At 29.1% G+C, this 12,248-nt stretch overlaps 1 protein-coding gene across 2 annotated transcripts in view; it reads right to left on the bottom strand.

Annotated features, from left to right (window-relative positions):
* Positions 1-8,535: 8,535 nt before the first annotated feature.
* LOC107475496 (pectinesterase) overlaps positions 8,536-12,248 on the bottom strand; it is a 5,329-nt gene continuing 1,616 nt past the window's right edge. The window contains exons 2-3 of one of the 2 annotated variants that reach the window (XM_052257503.1): positions 10,100-10,432; positions 8,536-9,309 (exon numbers count right to left, since the gene is read on the bottom strand). In XM_052257503.1, the coding sequence (XP_052113463.1) occupies positions 8,618-9,309; positions 10,100-10,432 (1,025 nt within the window). In that variant the 3' untranslated portion in view covers positions 8,536-8,617. Of the gene's footprint in view, positions 9,310-10,099; positions 10,439-12,248 lie in introns of both variants that reach the window. The other variant, XM_016095141.3, reaches the window with a different exon arrangement.

Below are 12,248 nucleotides of genomic sequence, written 5' to 3'. Positions count from 1 at the left end.
CAAAGGGGATGATGCCAATTCGGTCACTGGCCACTTTGATTCATGCATGAGGCATTAAATATTATTATTTGTTAGCTATCTCTGAAGCATATCATTTTAGGAGCTATCTATCTAATTAAATGCAGAAGTTTGACGATCTAAACTACGTGCAAGGAAGGTAAAGTAGGTGAAAGAGTGATTTGGCAATTGGTAAGGTTATGTACGTGTTTATACTATAGCAAGTTACAGACAAAATGGTGAACAAAATGTCTTGTTTTTATAGTTTTGGATTTCATTGGCATATTGAATCATAAGCCATTGGGGAAATGCTAATAAGGATGGTTCATTCATTTTGGAAGAAACTTCCAAAAGTAACCGCTAAATGATTCTTCACTACTGACAATTAATTTTCACCACCTTGTTCATGCTTTTATAAATTTGAAAAACATTTGATAACTTAACTATCAAGGTGTTGAATAGTACTTTGTTTTAATTTCCTTTATTTATAGACAGAAAATATGTGACAAAAATAAAAAGTTTGGGTATGTTAGAAAATCATTAGAATCAATTTAGATCGATTAGTATCATCTATATTTATATAGTATATCTGTATATTAATTGTAGGATTTTATATCTTTATTACTCTGATTCATCTAGCACCTATAAATACCATTTGTATATTGTACCTTTGATCATACTTAATAATACATTTTTCAGATTACTCTCTCAGCCTCTTGTTTCTAACATGGTATCAGAGTCATGGTATCCTCTTTGAAGAGGATATGTTGTTTTCCTTGTGTGAAATCACCGTAATTTTTGTATTTTTTTTCTACGCCTTTCTTCTTTCCCTTTTGTCATTCTGCTTTTTCACCTCACCGACTAGCCTATTTTTCTATCTTGTGTTTTTTTTTTCAAGTTGAATGATCAAACACAATTGTCATCCGCTACTTACCTATTCTCATGAAGAAATCATATAGTTTTCGATCTCTTTCAGCAGTTCCGTTTGCGTTCTCTCGTGGCAGTTCCGTCTGTGTTCTCTCGTGGCAATTTTGTCTACGTTCTCTCGTGGCAATTCCATTTGTGCTCTCTCGTGGTAGTTTCATCTGCGTTTTCTCGTGGCAGTTCCGTCTGTGTTTCGTCTGTGTTTCCTTGTGGCAGTTTTGTCTGCGTTTTTTTTCCCGGCAGTTTACTTCCTTCAGACAGCGGCAGTTCCATCTGCGCTTCCTTCAGACTAGCGACAGTTCCATCTGCACTTTCTTCCGGCAGTTCCGTCTGCGCTTCCTTCAGACTAGCGGCAGTTCCGTCTGCGCTTCCTTCAGACTAGCGGCAGTTTCGTCTATACTTCCTTCAGACTAGCGGCAGTTCCGTCTGCGCTTCCTTCAGACAAGCGGCAGTTCCATCTGCGCTTTCTTTCGGCAGTTCCATCTTCACCCGTTTTATCAGTTTATGCAATTTTCTTTTCTCTTTATTTCATTGTTTTAAATAAGTTTCAAACTCAAGTTGTCACTTGAATTTGAGGGGGATGTTAGAGAATCATTAGAATCAATTTAGATCAATTAGTATCGTCTATGTTTATATAATATATCTGTATATTAATTGTAGGATTCTATGCCTTTATTACTCTAATTTATTTAATACCTATAAATACCCTTTGTATATTGTATCTTTGATCACACTCAATAATACACTTTTCAGATTACTCTCTCAACCTCTTGTTTCTAACAGGGTACTTTAATATGTTTATGTTGTCTAACAATATAATGTATATATGTATAAGTATGTAGTAGTATAATGTTGGGTTTTCTTTATTAAAACTCTTCGATTATTAATAAGATTTGGATATTAGAATATCTATAAGAATGGAAAATGGGCCGAAACTTGTCGGACGTACTAATCCTCGTAATTTGCTAAAAGAAGTGGGTCGAGTTAAAATTTTAAAAACATCATAATTAAAAAGTCTGTCTAATCCGATTCGCATCGTCTGATCCGCAGATTTTGACGGCTTTTGGTGCGGGAAGTTTTTTTGGTAGATCTGTCATTTTTTTTGTAATTGAAGATATTTTAAGTTATAATTTGAATTAGGTTTTATGTTTAATTGATTAGAAACTTGAAGATATTTAATTATATGTTTTGAAAAATGTTTATTTTATATTTTATAATGTTAGTTTTATTATTTTGTTTCAAAAAACTTAGTTGATGATTATGTTTATTATATATTCAGAATTATAAAGATTTTAATATTTGTGAATTTAAAAATTATAATTTTTTATGTTTTTAAAAATTATAGACTTATTAAAATAATTGTAAAATTATATATATTATTTAATATTTAATGGTTTATTAATTAAAAAATTGGCTTGCACCTGACAGACTTACTAATCCGCCAATTCACTGTTAGACAAGATAGAAGAGAAATTTGAAATTGCCTCACTAGACGAAGCAAGATAAGTCAACCCATCAAATAATGAACTTTTAGCGAAACGGGACAGAACGAACTAGCCCGTTTGCCACCCCTTAACAGTACAATAGCAATACATGAATTATATTTAGAGAAAAACTCACGTTTTAAAAGTCAACTATATATGTAATTTTTCTTTTTTATTCTAACGTTAGCTGAAATAATAATTATACTTTAATTGAAACTCTCTTTGATTCAGACTGATATTGCTTATAATTAAATTCAGAAGATCAGGTCAAACGATTACTTAGTTTATCCACTTTAATTTCATTATGTCATTCATGTTCGAACTCCATTTAATATAGAATATTTATCCATTTTGATTCTCAAAAATTTTTAAATTAGACACTTTAATTCTCAACAAAAATTAATTATTTTATTGGTCTTTAACTGTTAATTCCATAAGTCATTTAGGTCCATAGTCTATTTCACTCCGTCAACTTCTAAAGGAGTTGTCGTACATGTCGCGTTAACTCGCCACATCACACGTTAAGTGATACGTAGATAAAACGGACAAAATGATCCATGACTCCCTTTATAGAGAAATGACATTATTTTGGAGGAATATCCTATGCTGCATGCATTTTGGAAATTGATTAGACTACACCATTTTTAACCACCTTAATCATAAAATCGGACACTTCGCGTGAGAGACTCCTCACATTCACTTCCAAAATGAAAGAGTATTTATCTATTTTGATTTCCAACAAATTTCAGACCATACACTTTAGTCTCCAAGTAATTAATTTACACCTATCAATACTCAATTCCATCTGCTAAAGTGACCTAAACCCTTCTTATTCCTACCCACAACATTGATACAACAGTAGCCACGAACAAAAACCCTAAAAGCCTACAAACTAAATCTTCCAACTGTTTGATTCTATCTTCACATTTTTTAATCTTTTTCTTTTCAATAGCAGTATCATATTCAAACACATGATCAAACTATTAGAAGAAGTCACAATATTCCATTTTTAGTAGGGTAAAAGAACACCATCAACATAACATCTCCGAGCATTCAACATCATAACAATTCAACAAACGAAAAAACAACACAATCAACATTATTATTACCTTGAAGAAAGAAAAACTGAAGAATGACTTTTTTTTGGATTTTTTGTTATGCTAGACTCCACTACAATGGCATAAGCTCCGCATTAATACCTTAGATTTTCACCTTTAGCCGTTCGCTTCCTCTCTCCACTGGATGCGCTTCCAATGCTTTGATCAACAGTAACACTTTTCCTTCTCAAACGACATGGAGCTGATGAGCTTCGAAAGATTGCCATGCTAAGAGAACACATGTTTCAATGTATTGAGTTTGAAAAACTAATATTAAAATGATTATCAAATATTATTAAAATGTTAATTAGATATTTATTGAATTATTACAAGTTTGTTTGTTTAATGAATTTTGTTTAGTGTATAGGAAAGCAATTTAAGCCTCATATTGGCCCAATATCCATTAATTCAAATTCGGCTTGATCTAAAATTTAGTGGCTGAACCTTGAAATAAGAAAGAAAAGACAAGTCCAATCATAAGCCTATAAACCAAGTATGATGAATAAAAGAAAGAAACCTAAAAGACCACAAGCCTCATACGGTTACTCTCACTCTTGGTAACTAGAACTTCAAATTCAATTCAATTAAGTTCCTTAAAACTTTTACCGAAAGCCATCACTTCTCTCTTTTCTATCTTAGTTCGGTCACATCACTCAATTAAAGAAGAAGAAAGAAAAAAATGGAAAACACAAAAGATAAGTTTTGAAGAAAGGCAAAAAGATTGTTGCCATATCAAAGCAAAAAGGAAGGGCTTCGGTCAAGTAGCAAATCTCATTCAGTCAAAGCACATCAAAAGTTTCTTCCTTCTTTTGTGCTACACTAAGAAACCAAGAAGAAAGCTACAAGGTCTCAAGCATAGAAGAAGCAACAATGGAGAATGTGAAGTCAACTTGGTTCAGAAGCTCATCAACGCTCAAAATCAAAACTTGGAGCCAAAGTCAAGGTCAATGGTCAAGATTGAAAAAGTTTGAAGAAAAAGGATGAGAGAGAAGAGGTGAGTTGCATGCAACAGATTTGGTCTTCTCTCTCCTCTTTAATGAAGTTGCTGCTAGTCTCTGAAGTTGGAGAAGAAGACAGTATTAGGGTTGAACGCGATTCAATCTTGGAAGCTTCACTTTTTTATATTAAGGATGAACAGCCAATGGTTGAAGGCAATGAGAGTAAGTAAAAAGCACAGAGTTCACTCTTATAGCTACCTAAGCTGTTTGAGTCCTTCTCCTTCATGTAATTCATTTAGTATTTTCTTTTTCTTAGTTTAATCTGTTTGAGTCTCATTGTAAAAAGCAAACATAGTGAGGTTTGTAAGAAAAAGTCAATGAGAGAAAAAAGGCAGTGAGTTAAAACTAGGAGAAAAAACCATAAGATGTCTCAGATTTGCTTTGTACATCTTTCTGTTTTGTGTCATGATCCTGTAGGAATTCCTTTATAAGTTAGGTTAGCACTTTGCTGTTGAAAGCTAGATTGAGGTCTAATCATATTCGGATTGGGTTTAAAATCTGGATTTGTCCCAGATAGGATTGGGTAGATCCTAAGGAAGAGTTGGTAATTGTAATCTGTTGAAGATAGTAAAAATTCTGTCATTATTATGATGGAGATTGAATGTAAGCTACATTGCACTAAGTAGCTGAACTATGATACATCTGGGTGTTATTTCTTCTTCTCTATTTCGATTCTGTTTCTGTTACTTAGGAGACAAAATGAAAATGTCTCTCAACTCGATACGAGACAAAAGTAAAAATATCTCTCAAATTTCTGTGAAAAAGTAAAAATATTATACAACAGAAAAATAAGCTAAGATTCAACCCTAATTCTTTTAGCCTCTGATAACTATCACAACGTAATTAGATTAGGATTATAAAGGATACAAAAAAAATTGGAAAAAACGGTATCGTTTTTGCGCAGAGGGAGTTAAGAATTATTTTATCCTCTTCATTCATGTGTCACTTAAAGTGTGATGTGGCAAATTAACACAACATGTAAGACAATTTTGTTAAAAATTAATGAAGCGAAGTGGTCAGGGATTTAACTGTTTTACGAAATTAACAGTCAACAAAATAATTAATTTTTGTTAAAGACTATAATGTCTACTAAATTTTTTTAAAACTAAATTAAATAAATACTCGTATATGATTTTTTGGTTATTTCAAGTTCCATATTTTTTAAAAATAAAATGTTTAAAAGTTTATAAGTATAAGATTTTTTTATTTTATAAACTAATTTTTGAAATCGAGTTAGATTTACTTAAACTCAATTCTATTAAAGCGGGGTAAGTAGAGTTAGTAACACAATTATTTGACCAAAATTAACTAATTTAATTTAATCAATTATAGTGTTTGACAGATAATCGATGATAATCAAATAAAATTTAATTAGACCTGCTCTTATTTGGATATGATTGAATATCGAATTCAATCCTATCCACATATTTAATATAAAAAAACATAATTTGTAGGATTAATTTTTAATGTTAATGTGTAGTTTTAATATGTTATAATGTTTATTTGTAATTCCAATTAATGAAACCAAACCCCAGTCTAATAAACAGACTCATTCTATCTTAATTGATTCAGATGCATACATTCCACTCAATCCAAACCAACTTAACCCGATTACATTATTATTGATGTACATACCGTATAGTTTTTGCTTCTGACACCTTTAATATCCATATAAAAATGTAATTATTATTAATTAATTTTATATTTAAATGACTTTTTTAATTAAAAAATTCATTGTTAAAAAAATATTGATATCAAAATAATATCTATTATAAAAAATATATATGCATAAGAAAATCGTAAAATAAAAGATAATGATAAAAAATTAATATTATTACGCGTCTACTTCGAACTCTAGTTCTCTTCTAACACTAAAAAAATTAAAATTAAATTAAAAAAATTAAAATTAAAATACATTATTACTATATATAGAAAATAATAATAGATAATAGATATTGTAATCTAACTCAAAAGATTAATAGACTAGAAAAATAGTACAATAAAATATAGGAAGCCTCGCGTTAATAATGTACAAAATATGCATATTCCATTATTTAACCAATTAAGCTATATATATACCAATATACTCATCAATAACCAAGCTATATAGCCACAACACCATCTCCTACTATTAGTAGTAACACATAGTCATTATAATTGCTATAACAATTAACATAACATCACATGCATGCTAATTAATTATATATCCACTAATTAACATCATTATCTTCTAATAAATTTCATCAACTAATTAATTATATATCTTTTATTTGTACTCTTTTTGACCCTTAATCATTTGTCCGAAAAATAAAATACTCTTTCACAATTCGAAAATCTTTAACTAATTTTTAATCATTTAAATAATTAATCTAATCAATTTTAAATCATTCAAGTAATTAATTTAAGCAATTCCTGTAAACGATAACCTACTCATATGTTAAGAATTATTTAAACTAATAACTTAAATAGTTAAGTGATGCTTGACCATCTTTTTTTTTTAATCTTTTTTTAGTGAATTTATATGTAAAATTATTGAATTAAATCAAGATTTAAGTATTTTAAGTAATCATAAATACTACTTTGAGTTGTTTTGCAATTTAATTTATTACAGGTGGTATTTGAGCGAGTTTAACAGAATTCGTGTAGAAGAAAAGGAAGAAAGTGGATGATACTGTCAACCCTGATCTCTTCTTACTCCAACGAGCATAACTTGAATTATAGAGGTTCAATTGACGCGGTTTTAGCGACATTAAAAAGCTAACATCTAGAGTTTTCCAACGATATATAATAATCTATGATTACTCTCTAGATTTAGAACAAAAGGTGGCACCTCACAAGGAGTTCACAATGGTATACGACTATAGTGGCGCCAAACTCCAATTGCCTTAAGTTTGGCATCAGAATCTCATACAACCTTCATTAGATGCGGCCATGGTGGCGCCAAACTTGACCCAGCTCAAGTTTGGCGCTAGGATCATCATATTCTCTCATTTGTTTCGGTCACAGTGGTGCCAAAATTTGGCCCAATTTAAGTTTGGTGCAAGCTCCAGAATTCAGAGTGGTTTTCAGGTTTTCTGAGAGCCAACAACGTGATTTTTCCTTTCTTGATTTAAATTTTATTCTATTCCTAATTAGAAAAGATATTAATTAGTTTTTAGAAAATATATTTTACATTAATTAGAGTTAGATATAAAAAGGAAGATATCTCTTCTTCTCTTTCTTCTTCTCCTCCTTCTCTTCCGCACTTTTTGCAACTTCTCTCTACTAGGATTTATTTTCACTATGAGGAACTAAATCTCTATTGTTAAAGTTAGGAGCTCTGTTTATTCTATGGATTAATACTTTTATTCTTCTATTTTAATTAATGTATTAATTTCAATTTCAAGAATTTGTTTTTGTTCTTCATCTTAAGGATTTGGGTAGATCGAAAGAATAACCCTCATTCTAATTGTGTTCTTGCTAAATCTTAGAAAAATAATTTACTTGAACAACAGTTTGAAAAAAATTCTTCTGAATCACTAATTATCTGAACTAGGGATACGTGACATATAATTCTCTTATATTTGGATAATTAGGGTTTTGTGGTTAATAAACTAGAATTGGACTTATATATAACCCTCTAATTAAAATTAAGTGACTAAGGAATTGACATTTAACTAGGTTATAGGAGACTAAATTATTAAGAAATTAGGGTTTAGTCAAATATAGTTTGTTATGAATTAAATATTGTATGATTAAAATAGTTGGTAAGAAATAGAAATAAGAAAATAAACAACTTTAAAATCTTAACTGTTTTCTCTAATAACTTTCACACAAAGTTTATTGTTTGTTTTCAAATTTTTTGAATTTACGATTTAATGCAATTAAACTCTCAAAACACCATTTCTACTAATCTGACTAAGTAAATTATTCAACTATTGTTGTTTAGTCCATTAATTCTCATGAAATCGATCTCATTCATTTGAGGTATTACTTGGTACGACTCGATGCACTTACCGATTAGGTTGTAGATTTTAGATTCCGCACCATTAAGAACCAAAGAAAAATTTTCAAATTATAGAATATTATTATATGTTTTGGATAAATATATAGTAAAATACATTTACTTTTATTATTATTAGATCCCAGAGGAAAATGGAACCCCAGAAGCTGGAATCCACCTACCACCTTGCAAGAACTCACCAACACTAAAAGGAGAAGCCTCATTAGCACTATTCAAAACATGAAAGCCAGGCCAATTAACCCTATTCCTTAAAGAAGCACCACTCCCATAATTCATATACTCACCATAATACAAAGTCCTAATTGCAAATTCACCGTCCCATGGCCCCCACCCTTTCGGATCAATCAAACCATCCAAATCACTCTTCATCACCACAGTCCTAGAATACTTCTTCCAAGGCCTACCCAAGAATGTCTTGATTGAACTCTCAGATGTAACAAAATCACTTGTTGGCCTAACCTTGCAATTGATTATTGAAATCCCAGTTGGTTTTTTAGGATTTTCTCTCCCTTGTGCTGTTATATAGTTTGATTGGGACGACATTGGTTTTCTCACATAGATGTCACTGTTTTGAATGACAACTGTGGCATCTCCGAAGATGAAGTCTATGGTTCCATAGATTTGGCAATCTCGGTAGAATTGGCGGTTAGCATAGACATAGAGTGTGTCTTGGTATCCTCTGAATCTGCATCTGTAGAAAACTGAAAAATCTGAACCTGATTTTAGTGCTACTGCTTGGTGCTTTCTTGGTCCTGCTGTGTTTTCAAATGTCATGTCTCTTGCCCAAAATCCATCTCCAGATATATCTATTTTTGTACAAAATTTGTTTAATTAGTTCGATCAATGAAGACTAATACTAAAAAATTAACTTTTTTTTTGTTAATATCAGTTAACGTCACGTCAATAGAAATAATTATATATTTATCTTTTACGTTAACTACGCAAATAATTATCTAACAGAATGAATGTGATTATACGATTGTGTAAAATATTTTATACTGTGAATATATCAAAATTAAATTATTATTTTATTATATTAAATTTAAAATCTTAAATCATAAATTCTCTTAACGTTAGATTTTAATTTACTTAACGTTGACTAATAATATTTTCTAATTAAAAGTTAGCTTTTTAATTATACTTTTTCATTAGTAAAATGTAACGTATTTATATTGCAAAAATCATTCTTAAAATATGTTATGAAAATATTTCAGTGTTGAGTGGTATAAGACAAGAATTTTTTGAGTGATAGATAAAATATTTAAAATAAAGGCACTCATTGCTGGGGAACTAAAATAAAGTTGTACAATTTTTTTTATGTAAAAATTGGATGTTAAATGACTTTTGGTTGAGAAATTTAATAGATAATATTATTGTAAAATTGTCAAAATTAAATATGAAAAAAAGGGGAGGAGGAAAAATAAAATATATATTAAATTATAGAAATTATTACTCACTACTAAAAAATAGTAGATTATTGATAAATTTATTTTTTTTATCAACAATTATTTTTTTATTTTTTGTAGTGACGGTATGCACGTTGTTAAAGAGTTGAGCAATTTGTGATGAGAATGAAAAAAGTGTTGCTAGTCTTACCAAATGTGGCTGAACCAAGAGTAGAAGAACCATCAGCAGCACTTCTGCTTCCAGTGACAATGGTTCTGTCCATGCCATCTCCAACAAACATCACATTCTGCAATTTGGGTCCAATCACAACCTTCTCATGGTACACACCTGCTCTAACATAAATAATTCTTCTTTCTTCATTCTTGCTACCCCTTGAAGCAAGTGCTTCCACTGCATCTCTTATTGTTCTGTGTGTTCCTGACCCATCTTGTGATACTATGAAGTCTGCTTTCGATGTTGATGGATTCCATGATGCTAACATTATTCCACCATTACTTGATGATCTGGAAAATGCTCTCTCTGCTGCTCCTATAATAACAGAGGATTTTAATTAATTAAGATATTAAATTAATATTATATTGTCATAATAAATAATTAATCAAGTACAATCACATTATTATAATAATAATATTCAGAAGTAAATGAAAACGAAAATTTGAACATATTTTTACTTTTAATATTTTCTATTTTTTAAGATTTTATAATAAAAAAAATGAAAATTATAAAAGTTTGTTTTCAGTTTTTATATTTTCTAAATTTTAAGTTTTGATAATATATATATAAATAAAATATTAACTAAAATATTGACTAATATTAATATATAAAAAGTGTCAGTTCTTAGTATTTTTTTAAAAAAATTGTATTTAATAATATTTTCATTGCCTTTAATAATATTTTCCTTGTCTTTAAAAATTTTATATAAAATTGTCTCATTTAACAATTGCTTTTTAATGGAAATATAAAAAAAAATGAGGAATGCTAGGAATAAGCAGAATTTGTGATGTTTAGTCATTAATTAACTATCATCAATATTTTTAATAGTGTAAAATAATATCTAATAATATAAAATTAATTATTGTTTTAATAATTAAATACTGACCAAATTTCAACAAAAATACTGCTCTTAAATTTCCCCATAAAGGATTACTAAGATACATATATATGTTTGGATAAAAGAAAAGATAAAAAAGTTTTATCTATACAGGCAAGATTTAATCTATCATCTTTCTATTCATTGAAAACTTAAAATATAGCAAACACACAACTACGTAACTTTATTCCCCTTTCTTTTTGTATTTTTTGTTGTTGTATTTTTTTTAAAACATTAATTAATTGAAAAAAAAAAGAAAAAGAAGGTAGGAGACGCATTTATAAATACCGCGGCTCATTTTTCTATTCTTGTTTTGTATTTCTTTTAAAAAATTAAGGCTCATGCCTCTACATCATCCTTTCTCCTTTCTGACTTAACCTCAAAACATGAACAAAAAATGCTACCTAAATTACCAAATTTATATAAATTTTCATTCAATTTGACCAAGTTATGAGTATGGAGATAACAGAGAATATTATCCTTTTTTCCTTTTACACAGAAGGGACCAAATAGTTACCACCACTTAAATAATATTATATTATTTATTTGGTGTTCAATTTTGGTTACTAATAATTAAGTTACACCAATAATTATGATCTTATTATTGCATATCCCACTCAGCTGTTCTTGATTTCTTTTGTTTGTTTCATGCACTAAAGAACCATATTCCACCCTCTATATTCATGAATATGTAACGATAATTGATATTCTTCTAAGTTATAATAACCTTTTTTTTTCCATAAAAGAGTGAGTCGTAGCTATCCTTTAATAAATGCAGGAAGAGGCAAGCTCAAATTAAATAATATACATAATATAAATTAAATAATAAGATTAAAAGAGCACAAAATAAAAGAGAAATGCAATTTGACTACTAGTGTGTATATGTGTGTGTGTAACAGGACACTTCAATTTGTGTATTATTACACGTATATATATATATGCTCGATAATCTTTATAATGTGAAAAACACATTAAAATATATAAAATATATTGGATTAATGTACACTTGATTTGGTCCGTGTAAATATATTTATGAGTGGTCTTAGTTTTGATAAATTTTGTAAATCAAAATATATAATTTAAAAGTAATATATATGAATTAACTTAATCTTTTAAAGTCTTATAAAATAATAATTTAACTCATGTCAATAAAAAACTCATTTAGTTTATATGAGTATCTACAAGACTAATTTTGACCTATAAAAAGATATGAACAATACTAGCTAGGGAGGAAAGAGAAAAAAAAAA

The sequence above is a fragment of the Arachis duranensis genome, chromosome 2 (genome assembly GCF_000817695.3).
Source record: "Arachis duranensis cultivar V14167 chromosome 2, aradu.V14167.gnm2.J7QH, whole genome shotgun sequence".
Classification (NCBI taxonomy): domain Eukaryota; kingdom Viridiplantae; phylum Streptophyta; class Magnoliopsida; order Fabales; family Fabaceae; genus Arachis; species Arachis duranensis.
The sequence above is the reverse complement of the archived record's forward strand: the minus strand, read 5'-3'. Positions and strand labels throughout refer to the sequence as shown.